Below are 16,876 nucleotides of genomic sequence, written 5' to 3'. Positions count from 1 at the left end.
AGGCCCAGACTTTCAGGAATTTAGTTCAGGGCAAATATGGACAATATCCCAACAAATAAAAAACATTTTGGTACTTTGGCAGTTTTCTCAGATGCTGATAATGTTTACAGTTATTATTATTATTATAATCTTTTTAAAAAATGATGAAATAATACTTGTTTATTTAGAAAACACACAATAAATAATTATTTAAGCTGTTTAGTTTATATTTGTTGATCTAATGCAGTGTTATTTGATGTGAAACCTAAAAAAAACCTTGAAAAACTATAAATCAATAATAGAAATATGTTTTTGCTGATGACTCATATTTTTCTGCCCAGAGACAGCGTGGGTTGATGTTATGTGAGTCAAAACGAAACTGAAAGTAAACAGCGTCTTTCTTGTCCCTTTTTCAGCGTTTTTTTTTTATGATTTTAGCGCCTATCATTAGTCTTTCATGACAAGGACATAAGACCAAAATTTTGAAGGAGCGCCTTGATTTTTAGGTGGTTTTTCACACTGGATTACTCCCAGAGGCTTCACTATTTTTAGAAACGGTAGGATCTGCGCTTTCTAACGGTATACGGAGCTCACAGAAGCATTCAGACATTCAAGACTTACAAAGCTGATTATATAAGGTGTGTTTCTACCCCGCAAAATGCGGGGTTCGGGTTCAAATGGTTAAGGTTTATACAACACTAAATTATGCATTTTAGAAAATAAAATTATTGTAAATTCTTAATAAATTATCTTCAAATATTTGAACCTATTTTAATCTTTTTAACTAAATTATTTCAACAAATGAATTAACCCTTAACTGGCTCTTACATTACCCGGCCCCTAATTGTTTAGGCTGGAGGACTAAGCAATTGCAAAATTATAACATTAAGAGCCAACAACTTAAACTTCAAATGTCCTTAAGGATCACCTTGTCTTCCTTTTGTTAGTCGTCTAATGTTGCTTCTTTTAACAGGCATAGTTTATTTATAGGCCTTTCCAAAGTGTTGGTCTTGGTCTTAAATTTCACTCTTTGCACTGTTCCACTGGAGTCTGGCAACGTTTCAACTATCTTTCCCATAACCCAAGAGTTGTGAGGGGAAGAACAGTCCACTAATAGCACAACATCTCCCACCATGAAGTTTCTTCTGAGCTTCAGCCATTTCTGTCGCTCCTGAAGAAGTGGAAGATATTCACGTGTCCATCTAGACCAGAATAAGTATCATCTTTAAAGAAGATGCCTGGAGGCATAACTGGTTGAGGCTTCAAAAGCAGTAAGTGATTGGGAGTTAAAGGCTCAACATCGTTTACATCATCTGAAACACTCATGAGCGGCCTACCATCGATGATACTTTCTACTTCACACATTATTGTATGAAGACAGTGTGATGGAAATTTGTTTATAGAAATTATTCATAATCAATAGAGATATTTTTATTCAGCAATGACCACGCATGCTTGTGTAAACTGAAATTGTTTTATTCCTAATTCTCTGTGTGAGACAGCAGACTTATGTGTGTGTGTGTGTGTTTCAAATAACATATCGACACTTTCCGTTCAATCAACTCCCTTTGTCTCCAGACCAAAGAGATAGAGGGGGAGTCACAGGCCACGTCTGGAAAGGTGTTAGAAATACAGGAGATAGTGGAAAACAAATGGTGGGAAACTCTGAGTTTTGGGAACAGGATACAGTGAAAGATGATTGAAATGTAAAAGAGCAGACAGATGGTGAACTTCAAAGGGTTTTCCATGTATAAAAAGACGCTGATCAAAAATGGTCAGCAGAGAGGTGAAAAACAGCGTTGCGCGCACGTCCCTCTCTCACGTTAATAAAAATTGCTATCTCACTTGATGCCGACTCAGAGACTCAAAGAGCTGTCTTATTTTCTGTCATAATTTTCCACCACAACAGTCATCGTTCACTGCTCGCTCCTTCATTATGGAATTAAGGATTCTTCGCGCACTGCGAATTTGTCTTTCCCAAACCCCGCCCTGATGTGAGGCTGCTGGGCTGTTAAATATCCACTTTATTCCCTTTGGCTGCAAGGTTCTTTCAATCTTATCATTATCCTGCTGTTGTATGGCTCCCCTTAACTCTCTTTCAGCTGCCACAAAATTTGTGCCATTGTCTGACCTCATGATGGTAACTTGACCTCACATATAAACCTGCGAATTGCATTAATGCAGGAGTCCGTGTCAAGGCTGTCAGCAACTTCAATATTAAAGGCTCGAAGAGAGAGACAAATGAACATCACCCCATACCTTTTAACGGTACACCGTCCCCGTTTAACCTCAAATGATCCGAAGAAATCAACCCCAGTGTTTGTGAAAGGAGGTTGGTCTGGAAGAAGACAATCTTCAGGTAAATCCGCCATCCTTTGCTCTCCAACCTTTCCCTACGGCACACTGCATTTATTGATAATCTTCCTGATTGCAGAATTGGCTTGTGGAATCCAATATTGGCATCTCAGTTGTGCCAACACATAACTGCGTCCACAGTTGCCTTTTCTTTGATGTATGTCTCTCAAGATCAAGGAGGCAACTTTACTGTGTTTAGAAAGAATTGCTGGATGTTTAGCATTTTCCGGCATTGCATATTTGTTAAGTCTTCCATTAACCCTTAAAATGCCATCTTGAAGAATCTGATCCAGTTTAAACAATGCACTGCTGCGGCTGAGCTGTGTGCCCTTTTGCAGGATCTTAATTTCTTCTCCAAAATACTGTCTTTGATTGAACTGTATTATTTCTGATTCAGCAGTGTCCAGATCATTTAAAGTAAGTGATTTCGTTTCTATTGCACCTTTAATTTTATTTGACAGATGTTTTAACTTTGTTCTTAGCTTTCTAGGATCCTTTTCAGCCTGCTTGATTGTTCTTAATGCCTCTTTACATTCTTCCTTCCGTTTCCACAGAGCATCCTTTACATTTACCATCCAAGCCACTGATTGTTTAAGTTTATTCCAATCCAACAGAGCTCTTAACCTCTGGGTCATTGTCAAGACTTTCCTTCCATCGCACATGTTGTTCTGGCCAATCATTTTCATTTGGCAGAAACTCTGGTCCACTTATCCATGTTCCTCCTTGGACCAAGCTCTTTGCCTTTAGACCTCTGCTGGCTTGATCTGCAGGATTTTCAACTTTCAATTTGATCAAACATACTTCCACTGAGATAGCTTGGTTGCTTCTCGGATCATGGAAATTCTGTTTGCAAAAATTTTTTTAAAACAAGCAGTTTCACTGTAGATGTATCTGAGCACCGTATTGCTGTCTGTCCAGAAGACAGATTGTTGCTTCCATCTGTGTTTCCAGTGATACGGGGCCTCTCCCAAAACCTAGTGAGCTGTCTAACTAGAGAGCATTTTACGTCACTGTATGCTTGCTCCCGACACATAACCTGTCCCAATTCTTAGATACCTCATCATGCTAACATATCTTAATTTGGCAGAATTTTAAGGCAGCATCAAACACTTCCTTAGCTGTGAAAGCAATGCTAGCAGGGAGCACAAGAACAACTCCCATAAACTTTGATCCCAGAGAAAAATAAATAAAATCATGATAAAAACAGGATGATTAGAATCCACCACACTGAGGTAAACATGTTGCATGCGGTGAGTGAGAACAAGTTGTGACGCAATCAGTCTCTTTCTACAGCCTCTCAATAATCTGCCTCACGAAGACAGACAAAAGTTAGAATGCTGGCTTCTTAAACTGCTGTCTATGCAGTCACTGCCATGGTCTGCCCCTTGGCCAGGTCATATTTGATGTATTTGACGTAGTCATTATCATACATTAGAATGCTCACAATGAACAGAATAACTATTATTTTGCAAAATAAAGATTATTTGTAAAGGACTGTATGATGAAATAATTGAAATTAATGCAGTTGCTCTGTGCATAACAAGCTGATTACATCATCATCATCATCATCTTTGCCGCTTAATCCATATCAGTGTCAAGGTAAGCTGGTTGCAATAGCATTAAAATATTACATCATTGATCATTTCTGAAAAAAATTATGTGCCATTGCTGATTCTCTGAGGGATTTCTCATGAAAGGATTTTAATATGGGATTTATTGTGTACATACAACAGGAAAGAGGTTATACCACTCCAGTAATATTCCCAAAAGATTCATATACATTCATATACAAAGCAGATGATACTAATGCATGTGGACAATTATAAATTGTTTTGTTAAAAAAGAGTAAATACAGTAAAATGATTTTCTCCTGCAGTCTATAAATCTCACCATAACATGACAGAATATGAAACTAATAATACTTGGTACTTAGAGGCCACAGCATATTATTACAATATTACAGAAATCAGAGACAAAGCATTCAGTGATTTTTTTATTTAGGGATCTACTGTCAAGCATGAAATAAAATATTTATTTTCACAACACTGATTCAATGATTCTCATTGTGTACCAAACTCTGGAAAACTCTGAAAATTTGGACAGTATTACAATTTTAAAGGGCTTTAGTTTAGCGGGATCTTATTTTCCACTTATTGAACCGGAACAATGTTGAGAAAAAGCTATCGAAGCCACACAAAGCATTATGTTTTAAAACATAGAAAAACTTTTCATCTCTGAGTCCATAAATCAATGGACTTAAACAACGAGGTGCTATAAAAAACACCACAAAAACAGCAAATTTTAAATGAGCATACACATAGAAATCTATCTTTGAAAACGACATTTCTATATATGGACTTATAAACTGCATTATACTGAGAAACAGTTGAAAAGCATGAAGGATCACAGTTCTTAGACTCTTATTAGTAGATTTTTTATTGTCTGCAGAGGCCCTGGCAGCAGTCATTATCTTGATGTAGGTGAAGACAATGATGATGATCATAAAGAGAAAGACAAACTGAAAAAGTGTAACTCGTATTTGTGCCTGCCATTCTTCCTCTAACATTACTTCCACAGTGCACACAGCGTAAGAGAGCAGAGCCGAAGGATGGACAACAGAAAGATAAGCTATAAAACTGAACAGTGGAGCTATGGAGCTTATACCCCACATGATAAAAAATCCAAAGAGTCTGGTCCTGCTGGTAGAGATATCAGCATGTCTTAAAGGTATGCAGATAGCAATATAACGTTCCAGACACATTGCCACAAGAGTCAGTGGCGAACAAATTGTGCAAATATTTACAATTGTACATGTGAGAATACAAGGAATCATATGAATAGGGTACTGGAAATAATTCCATAACAACATTACATCACTCAATACCATCAGAAAAGAATCTACTAATAGTGTTTGTGCAAACAAAATGTAGCGAGTGTCCTCCCTGAACATCTCTTTTTTCAGAAAAGTGAATATCATCAGGCAGTTCACATAGAAAAAAACTATCACCAGTACCTGTACCAACATAACCTGCTTCATAAAAACTCTGGAAAAATTCATCATGTCAATATTTAAGCTACTGTTAGTCACTGAGTTCTGCATTACTGGAAGAAGAGTTATGGACTACATTTAACAAACAAATAAAAAACCCAATAGATATCACCCAAATATTCATGTGGTGGTTACATGAAGACTAGTTGTAAAATGTAAAAGCAAATACCTTTAAATGGTGAACAACAGCTAGTTTTTATAATGTTCAAATAGACCCTTGCTGATAAGGAGGGCTCAGTGGGACTAACAAAAATAGCATAGCAACGGTTTTCATTGTATTAATATTTACTTGCGTTCTGCAATGAAAAAATAAATATAAATATAAAAACAGAACATGAAAATATACATATCATGCATAAAATCTAGTTTCACTGAAAACAGTAGGAAGAAAATATTCCAGATATGGAAATATATATATATGTAATATTTATTTCCATAAAATTTGGAATGGGAACACTTGGTTTAGAAATAAGAAATAAGAAATGGTGAGAGTTTACCACACTGGGCAGGAAAATAATGAAACAATTTATAAATATACACTCTGAACATAAAATATTGAAGAAATTAGGGATTTCTTCACCCTTAGTACAGTAGACAAGGACCAAAATATTGACTTGTTGTGGAGAGGAAATCACTGTATTGGGTCAGCTACATTTTCCAAAACCACCGTCTGTGAACAGGGTTCATTGATTCATCCACAGAAACAGGTTATATCTCATAGATACAAAAATTAGTCCATATACAAGCAAAATCCAGAAACACAGCTGACTTCTCTAGGCTCAAGATAATTCAAGATGGACTGAATTAAAGAGGACCTGCAGTCTGGAGAATCAAAATTCAAAATTCTGTTTGAAAATCATGGATGGTGTATCCTCTGGGCTAAAGAGGTTAGGGACCATCTGGCTAGCTATACGAGCACAGTTCAAAACTAGTTATGGTATGGGGGTGCATTAATGTCCATAGCATGGGTAACTTCTTGTAACATCTTGAAAGCATTGAAACCATTAATGCTGAATGAGATATACATGTTTTGGATTAACAGGCTCTCATTCATACAATGTCTTTTTCTGGGAAGACCTTGATTATTTAAATTAAACAAGCCCAATCCACATTCTGCAAGGCCAGACATATAACCCACTGAATATATTAATTCATTCATTGTATGTAACCACTTATCCAGTTCAGGGTCATGGTGAGTCCAAGGTTTACCTGAAATCACTGGGTGATTCACTGACCAAAGTGGGTTTTTCGACTGTGGGAGGAAACCGGAGCACCCGGAGGAAACCCGCGCAAACACGGGGAGAACAAGGCATTTATAGAGCACCTTTCATACACAAGGGCAATTCAAAGTGCTTTACAGAGTCAAAAGGAACAGTAGAAATCAGTAAAATTAAGAGCAAGTATACAAATCATAAAAACAATTAAAATATTATTTTTAAGGCTTACAGCTCAGTTTAATGTTTTAAGACTTGATTTAAAAGTGTATAAAGTCTGGGCTCTTCTGAGAGCATTTAAGAGTGGCATAGTAGCGTCTCCATTTATCCAGCTCTGATAAATACTCTGGTCTTACACAATTAAAACATTTTTAGACCATTAACCACATCTTAAAGTCTATTCTGTAACAGACTGGTATTCAATATAAGGATTTAAAAACGGGACTGATGGCAGCTGCATTTTGAATTAGCTGAAACTGTTTATAGGACTTTTTTGGAAGTCCATTTAAGAGACCATTACAGTAATCAATCCTGCTAGAAATAAAATCATGGATAAGTTTCTCCAGGTCTGGTTTAGTCAGAAAATCTCTAACCTTCCTGATATTCTTAAGATGGTAAAATGTAGTAACCGCTTTAACATGGCTACTAAAACTGAGACCTGAGTCCATTAATACACCAAGGTTGCAAGCCAGTTCTTTAGATTTGAGGGATCTTGAGTGATCTGTTCAGACTAATGTTAGATATATGTCATATTATACAGACTGTGTGAACAGCAGAACAAAAACAATCAAATTTGGTCACGAAATCAGATTTGGGCCACTTTTACCTGCTGTGTGAACATAGCCAAAGTGTCAGCTGGACCAGAGTTATTTGGGGACAGGGCCAAGTAAATCTGAGTATCATCTGCATAGCTGTGTTAGGATAACCAGGCTTGTAGATTCTGGTCAAGAGGAAGCATGTATAAATTATAAAGAAGTGGACCAAGAATAGAACCTTGGGGGACACCCCAGGAAACTGGCACTTTCTCAGAAATATTATTTTCTATTTCTACAAAGTAGTTCCTGCCTTCCAAGTATGAAATGAATAACTTTGACTGTTCCTGAGAATCCAACCCATTTTGCAAGTCTATCTGTAAGAATTTTATGGTCAATGGTATCAAAGGCAGCACTGAGATCAAGCAGTGATAGAAGAGAAACCTTTCCAGCTTCTGTATTTAAGCGAATGTCATTAATGAACCCGGACTGAATTTGTCTAGGCTGCCATTAGTGGACAAGAAGCTAGTGATTTGCTGTTTTCTCAATAATTCTGCTAATGAACGGTAAATTAGAAATTGGTCTGTAGTCACTTAACTATATTTCTAAATTTTTCTTTTTTAGAAGAAAAACTGCAGTTTTAAGAGAGCGCTGAAAAACCCCTGACACGAGTGAAGTGTTTACAATCTGGATTATGTGTAGTGTGAAACACATTCTTTAAAAACTTGTTGGTTTGAGATGACTAACTGTGTGAATTAAAATTCAATTGCTAACAGTACAGAACTCTGACATTTCTGGATTTTAGTGTGAAAAAAGAATGAAAAACTCATTACATCTCTCAGTTGATATTACTTCAAGGGCCATTTGGATGAGTTTGTAAGTCTGTTTACCATGGCGAAGAGGATTTGGCTGTTGTTAATGTTAATTTTGATGATGCTAGAAATATAGGATTGTCGTGTTTTGCATAATATCATGCTGTTTTCACATAGTCTATCTTTGAAAATGTCTTTGTGAATATGAAGGCTGGTTTTACGCTATCTGGGTTCTGCCTTGCGACATTCCCTTTTTCGGATTTGAACAACAGTAGCATTTCTCCAAGGTGGTTTGCATTTGCAAGAACTTCAGTTTATCTGGTGCAATCCCATCCATAACACTGATTATTTTTTAGTTAAGACTATCCAGCAAAGCATCTGCAGAGTTGGATTGTTCACATGGTTTAGTGTACATTTTTCTCATGAAAAGTGTAGCTGTGCAGTCTTTTATAATCCTTTTTTGACACAAACCAGTCTGCCCATGGTGTCACTTTCAGAACTGCACAGAGGTACTCGAATTATGTAAAATCACCAAATGATAACAGCTTGCATTTAAAAGAACCATGGAACAGAGCAGCTAGACCATTTCTACTGGCACGAGATACGTTTAAAAAAATGAAAGTTTGGAGGAGCCAGCTCCTTTAAGACAGTTGCTGCACTACATTAATTTAGCCAAGTTTCTGTTCAAATATAAACTCAAGCCTGCAATCTGTAATAAAAGCCTGTATGCTGTAATAAAATCATTAATTATATGTGATTTGTTTGTGTAAGATCTGATATTTAGAAGAGCTAACTCAGTAAATTGTACACTTTGCCATAGAATCTCTGCCTCACATTTTATATGTTGTAGATTTACTACATTCACAGTGTCGGACCTGTACTCCCTGTTCTTCCTCTTCCTGATAAGTACTGGAATGGGAGAAATTACAGGCACCCAGGGTCTGAGTTTTGAAAACATGTATTGCTGACATCATTACTGCAGCAGCCAGGACCCGAAAAAACATCGCTTCCCCTCTACCCTATCAGCTGATGGAGTTGTATGGAGCTCCTCTTGCCTTTCTGGTGGTCAAAGTGTTTGTCTCTATCTTTCAGGTGCTTCAGGTGGTGATGGAGTGTGATTTTTCTTAGGGGACAGTACTGGGGATGTGGCAATAGATGAGAGTGGATTAGAAGCTGGGGTGGTTCTTTTCTGCACCAGGGAAAGTGACAGCCTTCTCCATGGCTGCTGGGAGGTTCAGTTGGGGCGATGTGGGAGGGGAAACAGAGAATATGGAGGATTCAGCTGACAGGATTGCTCATTGCCACTCATGTCCAGTGTCTGCTTCTCCCTCAGGCCATCCTCAGTGCAGGGAGGATATTCTGGTTCGGAAATGAAGTCATCAGCTTGTACAGGAGACTTCCTGAATGTTGGTGCTGATGTTGCACACTGAGAAAATTAGATTTTCTGCCAGATGTTTAACACCCCTCTTGTTTGTGTGCAGTCCATCTCTCCTAAAAAGTTCCCAAAGGACAAGTTAAAGTTGCCAATGAAGTTCAGTCCATTTGACCTGCAGCTTTTCTGTAGAAAATCCAAGTAACCTTGAGAACATATTTGTGCTTCCTGCAGGTAAATGTCTGTAGTGTCTTTACCTGTCCAATTTTAGCTTGGACAAGCAGTCCCAGTCGCAGTCACACAGCTCCGCTCTGGGTGACTGTCTGTGAGGAGTTTGGTGTGTTCTCCCCGTGTGCGCGTGGGTTTCCTCCGGGTGCTCTGGTTTCCTCCCACAGTCCAAAAAAACATGCTGGTAAGTGGATTGGCAACTCAAAAGTGAGTGTGTGAGTGAATGTGTGTGTTGCCCTATGAAGGAGTGGGGCTCCCTCCAGGGTGTATTCCCACCTTGCGCCCAATGATTCCAGGTAGGTTCTGGACCCACCGCGACCCTGAACTGGATAAGGGGTTACAGATAATGAATGAATGAATGAAGTAGGCCATCTTCACATATTATACAGCAGTATTAGCTGGAATTAATTATTATTCATGAATTATGCTCATTGACCGCTGTAGGTAAAGAAATGAAACCATGTGACCTTATGTATCCCGGGAGATAGCTGGGAGCATGTCGCTGATGCGCTGTGCTTTCTGGCGCGGCTTCCTTGAGCACTACAGACACTGGCCTCGTCACGCCAGTCATGGCAACCCCACCGTCGGAGCTGGTGTCGTGCTGAAGGTCTCTGTGGGAATTCTCCATCATCGCTGATCTACCACCTTGTGAAAGACGTGTCCATGCAGGTCTCTCCTGGGCCTCATCTCAGAAGGTGATTCTGAGGGTGCAAGTGGCCATCTTCTTCGCTGGTCCGGAAGCTTTTGTTATCACTTTGAAGGTCTGAGGTGTCCTTCATGCTCTGTGTGGCACTGGAGTTTGCTGGAATTAAACTATAGCTTTCTTAACCTATAGTTTTCTACTAGAGATAAAATTAAAATAGAGCTAGACAAACCAAGTCTGTTTAAGAAAGCCACGAGAGTCTGACGCCTGCAGAGGCGCCTGAAGAGTCATTTCAAAACCCGAGTCATTTCTCTCTTTAGCCTTGAAAAAGGCTTAAAAGAGTAAACGTGTGAAGTGAAGCGCAGGTGTGTGAAAAGAGGAGACAAAGTGGGGAAAGAATGGGTGTGTCATTTGGCGCCACTGGGTTTTAACCAGAGTTTAGAAAACTCGCCTTGAATACCGAGTAGTCCTCAGTGATTGAGGATTGGAGCCTCTCTTGCTTCTGATTGGCTGTTTCCTGTACCTTGGTAGTGACATCACATAAAATTTATGACACTTGACAAAGACTTGAAGATGATTCCTGACCATCACAGAATTCTGAATCATACTTTTGCACTATAAAAGGTTATATGTTAACACAAAGTAATATCATTCAGACAGCCATTTTTACATAATTCTTAACCAAATATCACACATAGTATGTGGCTACCTTGGTTCAACATAAATTCATATAAAAAGAAATGACTTTAAAAGCATGTAAATTAATCCCACCTATTTTGATTGTCTAAATGGAATTAATTTCAAACAGTTGTACCCATAGGCAACATGTTCATCAGGTAAACCAAGGAATTAAGGAATGTGATTATTTTGTTTAACAATCTTTCAAAATGTGTGAGAAAACAGTTTTAATCAAGGTTGAGTCTGTGCGTCTCTCTGCATTCTGCAATTGAGAAGAGTTGCATGACCCTCCAAGACCCTGTATCGTAAACTGTCCTTAAAAGGGCCTGTAGTGTCAGTTTTATGACTCTCTGACACAGACCTTCAGGCACCAATTTGGAGCCAGTTCTTGCTGAAAAGCTTATCTCAAATTCCAGTCTTACTTGGTGTGGCTTGGGGATGTCTCTGAAAACCAGCTAAAGTGTGGGTATTAAAATCAAAACTCAGAAACTCAAATTTCTTAATAGAAATTAATACACATTCATCATATCACACTACAGGTCCACTGATGAAAGATTGTATGTTGAGCCTGCTGAGTGCGTTAAAGAGGTCATTAAAGTCTCTTTTTAGAACTTCAGACTCCTGCTTGATAGTGTCATTATTTCCAACATTTACAGTAATCCGCTTCACAGTCATGCACTCAGCCAGTACAGCTGGAAGCTTTGCATTAAATTCAGTGATTGTGATGTTTGGCTCACATCGCACTGCAAATTTTGGGTTTCTTACCCTCTTAACAGTGTCATCTCCAATGAGCAGGGTGTTTGCAGGGGTGCTGTGACCGGCTGACACTTCAGGCACTTTCTGTGTTGTGTTCATGGTGTTTGTGATCCTCACCAATGGCATGCCAGTGGATCAAATCTGTTTTTATGCTGTAGTGCATAAGACCATTATTCTGGTTTGGTTCTGTGCTGTGGTCTCTGAGCAGCAGTGTTAATAGTTGATCGTTCTGGACCAGCTGTCGTACCAGGAGTAGAGAGAAAGACTACAGAGCTATACAAAGACGACATTTTGGTCTAGCTTCAATCTGCACCCATTGCCCATCTCTAGCTGTACTCACTGCAGTGTTGCCATCCACAGGATCCTCTGGTCCGGTTGTGTGCATCTCCACTGTCCACATCCCTTTCCAAAATTGTCCTTTTTTGTAGAAATCTGTAAAAATTGTGACAGCACGTGTTGGAAAAATTTAGCCATTTTAAAAGTTTCTTCTGCTGTAGCCTGATGGAACTGTCCTGGTTCCTAGAACTATCACACTATTTTAAAAAGTATCAAAAACAAAAATAAAATGCCCACTTGTGGCTTTGTAATGTTGCTCATTTCTGCTTATTTAAAAAGCTCAGATACTCTATCACAGAAAAACAAGAAGCTTTTGAAAATAAAGTAAAGAAATAAACGATGTCAGAACTATGCAGCAAAGCATCTGAACAGCAGCAGTCAAGCAGGATAATGCACCAAACTCTGCACAGATAGTAACCCAGAGCAGGGCTAGAACCCACAAGCCCAGGTCCCTGGAGTTGTATGAGTGACACTACTTTCTGGGCCACCATGCCGCCACCCCACTGAAAGCAGTACATTATAAAACACTATAATGGTGACTGTCAGCTGCTGAGCACCTGTAATTCTAGAACAAGCAAGAAAAAGAAAACATTTACATAGTATTGTTAAAAAGAGGTGATGCATCACAGTAGTAAATGCCCCTGTCCCAAATTTTGACATGTTGCTGGCATCAAGTATAAAATAAGCATTCATTTTTTTTCAAAATCTATACATTTTACTCAGCTTCAAAATTTTAAAATGTAGTCTTATATTATTTTAAGTTATATTTTTATTTAAATATTTGGTATTAATTATTTGCACATGACTGCATTTTGTTTTTATTTTCATGTTATACAGCATCCCAACTTTTTGGGAAATGGCATTTGTTGATTTTCAAATCAGTATAATTCCCCCAGTGTTCCGTTTTGTACTGTGCATTAGGAAGGTTTTGTCAACAAGAGATCTAACTATCATCATGAGCTAACTATGATTCTAGTGGTGGGTCTTATGGGCTCTTAGAAGTTGACATAGTGTACACTAGAGATTGGACATACCTATACCAATATTTGGTAAAATTAAGATATTGGAACTGAGCTTGTTCTGCAAATGTGTGAATATGCAAAAGTCCTCGATCAGGATTTTTCCCATTGCTGCTTTTAAATGTTTGTATAGTGCAAGCTGTGCTGGTATTGCTGGTTTTCTGGCTTGTTGGTTGGAGAAGACCATTATTTTTTTAGGTGAACTAAAAAGAGAGAGAACTTTGACCCAGCACATGTAAGTTTGTCCTTCTGCTCAGAGAAGCCCAGATGGGGTGAAAGCTGGAGAGCTAAGGATAGCTTAGGTTTAGTCAAACCTGAGACGTGTCCATGTAGTGTTCATTCTCACATATTAATTGTAATTCTGATATCCTGTCTGTACAATAATTTTTCAGATATATGCAGATTTAGCTTCATAGTTTTTTGACCTGTGTCCATGTGCAGAGGTTCATGATTTGACATGTTTTCATACATGGTAGAGACTAAAGCTATATTTTTTTCATGGTTTGTATAATGCAGGAGGCCATCTTTGGAGAAAATAGGATATTTTTTCAAGTTGGAAGCAGACCCCAAATTAATATTTCATTTTTAAACTTGTTGAGAAGACTGACAAATACAGTCAAGAAATGTGTCTGTGCTTTGTAGGCCCTTGACTGTGCTAGCTGGCCTATTCTGTTTGACTTCTCATGACCTCATTCTGTTAAAGTGGTCCGATGTAAGTCTGATGGGGCCATTGTTGTTAAGGGAGTCGTCAAAATTCATTAGTGATTCTAATCTGTTAACCAGGCTACAACAGCATTAAAATATTACATAAAAAATGACCAATGATACCTATTTAAACAAGAATGTGTCACTACTGATTCGCTGTGGTGAGCATGATATCAAAAAGAATTTTGATATTGAAATTTACAGTGTGCAACAGCAGAAAAGAGGTAATGTCACTCCATCAGAATTTCCAAAAGCTTCATCTAAACCTCGAAGCCAATGATAAAAATTTACATGTACATAACAATATAAATCACTTTATTAAAGGAAATTAAATATGGTAAACCAACTTATCCTGTAGTCTACAAACCAGATCGTTTTAAGACATAACATGAATCTGATAACACTGTATTTAATAGTAGTCAGTGAAGACAGCATATTAGTACCTTATTACATATATAACATTTAGTATAAGGCATTCAGTGTATTCACAATTTAGAGTTCTATTGTCAAGCATGACGTATAATATGTATTTTATCAACTCAAAAAAATAGTAGATACAGTAAAATAATTTTCTCCTGCAGTTTATAAATTTCATAATATGACAGAATATGAAACTAATAACACTTACTTAATGGTACTCAGGGGCCACAGCATATTATTACAATATTACAGAAATCAGAGACAAAGCATTCAGTGATTTATGATTTATGATTTAGGGATCTACTGTCAAGCGTGATATAAAATATATATTTTCACAACACTGATTTAATGATTCTCATTGTGTACCAAACCCTGGGAAACTCTGACATTTAGGATATAATTACAATTTTAAAGGGCTTTAGTTTAGTGAGGTCTTATTTTCCAGTTACTGAATCTGAAAACATTTGAGAAAGAACTATCAAAGCCACACAAAGCATTATGTTTTAAAACATAGAAAAACTTTTCATCTCTGAGTCCATAAATCAATGGACTTAAACAACGAGGTGCTATATAGAACATCACAAAAAGAGCATATTTCAAATGAGCATACACATAGATATCTTTCTTAGAAAATGCCATTTCTATATATGGGCTTACAAATTGCATTATACAGAGAAAGAGTTGAAAAGCATGAAGGATCACAGTTCTTAGACTCTTACTAGTTGATTTTTTATTGTCTGCAGAGGCCCTGGCAGCAGTCATTATCTTGACGTAGGTGAAGACAATGATGATGATCATAAGGAGAAAAAGAAACTGAAAAATTAAAACACGTGTTTGTGCCTGCCATTCTTCCCCTAACATTACCTCCACACTGCACACAGCATAAGAGAGCAGAGCCGAAGGATGAACAACAGAAAGATAAGCTATAAAACTGAACAGTGGAGCTATGGAGCTTATACCCCATATGGTAAGAAATCCAAAGAGTCTGGTCCTGCTGGTAGAGATGTCAGCATGTCTTAAAGGCATGCAGATAGCAACATAACGTTCCAGACACATTGCCACAAGAGTCAATGGAGAACAGATGGTGACAAGAGTTACAATTGTACATATAAGAATGCAAGGAATCATATGGATAGAGTACTTGAAGTAATTCCATAACAACATTACATCAGTAAATACCATCAGAAAAGAATCTACTAATAGTGTTTGTGCAAACAAAATGTAGCGAGTGTCCTCCCTGAACATCTCTTTTTTCAGAAAAGTGAATATCATCAGGCAGTTCACATAGAAAAATATTCCCACCAGTACCTGTACAAACATAACCTGCTTCATAAAAACTCTGGAAAAATTCATCATGTCAATATTTAAGCTACTGTTAATCATTGAGTTCTGCATCTCTGGAAGAGGATTTACTGATATTAATTAAAAAAAGAATAATCACTCAAATGTTTGAGTGGATTACCTGAAAACATGTTGCAAAATTTAAAAACAAACAGCAGTTGGATTAGCCATCTACAGCTTAAATCTAAATTATACTCCTTTTATACTGTTCACAAAGACCCCTTGCCGATAAGGAGAACCAAGTGGCACTTCAGTTCAAAAACAAGTTTTGCATAGCAACAGTGTGTTTAGCATTAATATTTAATTGTGTCCTAAAAATAATATAAAAAATTATGTGCATATTTACTATGTACCAGCTTCATAGTTTGAAGAAAATTGCATATTTGGGTACATTATTTTGAATTATTGGACAAATTAAAAGAAACCTTGTTTATTTGTGTTATTTATTAGAGATCCAAGCATGTAGTGGAACTCATATTCCCTCTATTTCTTCTTATATAAATGATTCATTCATACCAACCTAATTCTATGTAAAAACCAAATCATATATTAAATACATGTGAAACCTTTTTTTTACTTTTGTTAATCAGGATTCCAAAAGAGGGATTATTCTGCATATTATTATGGGATTATTCTGCAGAAAGTTGGCGACCTATGCGCACTATGCCCTTCATCATCTGCTGACCTTGCTCCTTCACTTGTGGCCTACCACTTCGTGGATGAGTTGCTGTCATTCCCAATCACTTCTTCTTATTTATAATACTACTGACAGTTGACTGTGGAATATTTAATAGCAAGGAAATTTCATGACTGGACTGATCTCCTGAATGTGAACCAGCTGAACACTTTGTCTCTTTTGTGGTTGTATGAAGACAAGGTTGTTCGTGTTTTGGCCGTGGGCATTGTATCAAGTTGGACTGCTCCCTTGTGCTCAAAGTTGGCACAGCATGCTAATTCTTAGCATCTAGCTCCTCCCAATTTTTTATTAACCTTAGACTTCAGGGCTTCCATAATAATGAGATATCATATTAATATTTTTATAAAAATCATAATATGTTGATATTATCAGTGTTACAGGATAAAAAAAAATCACACTCAACTTATACTGATGATTTGCACTGAATGGTGTCAGCCAGGTGTGAAAAGTCTGAATAGTAGCTGTTGATGAAAATTCTCAAGCAGGCTTCCTAGTGATCATCAGTGAGGGTGGACCTATA

The 16,876-nt window shown here is 37.5% G+C and overlaps 2 protein-coding genes across 2 annotated transcripts; both read right to left on the bottom strand.

The window, feature by feature from the left end:
• Nucleotides 1-4,462: 4,462 nt before the first annotated feature.
• LOC136665967 (odorant receptor 131-2-like) lies at nucleotides 4,463-5,434 on the bottom strand. The gene has a single exon (XM_066643913.1). It carries the CDS (start codon nucleotides 5,432-5,434, stop codon nucleotides 4,463-4,465), a length of 972 nt encoding a protein of 323 aa, XP_066500010.1.
• Nucleotides 5,435-14,741: 9,307 nt separating this feature from the next.
• LOC136665896 (odorant receptor 131-2-like) lies at nucleotides 14,742-15,713 on the bottom strand. Its single transcript, XM_066643789.1, has one exon. The coding sequence runs from the start codon at nucleotides 15,711-15,713 to the stop codon at nucleotides 14,742-14,744; it is 972 nt and encodes a 323-aa protein (XP_066499886.1).
• Between the last annotated feature and the right edge of the window lie 1,163 nt (nucleotides 15,714-16,876).

The sequence above is a fragment of the Hoplias malabaricus genome, chromosome 1 (genome assembly GCF_029633855.1).
Source record: "Hoplias malabaricus isolate fHopMal1 chromosome 1, fHopMal1.hap1, whole genome shotgun sequence".
NCBI lineage: Eukaryota > Metazoa > Chordata > Actinopteri > Characiformes > Erythrinidae > Hoplias > Hoplias malabaricus.
Note: the sequence above shows the minus strand (reverse complement) of the source record. Positions and strands in the feature narration are given on the sequence as shown.

Coding starts and splice junctions, on each gene's coding strand:
- LOC136665967 (XM_066643913.1), bottom strand. CDS start 5,434: ATGCAGAACTCAGTGACTAACAGTAGCTTAAATATTGACATGATGAAT.
- LOC136665896 (XM_066643789.1), bottom strand. CDS start 15,713: ATGCAGAACTCAATGATTAACAGTAGCTTAAATATTGACATGATGAAT.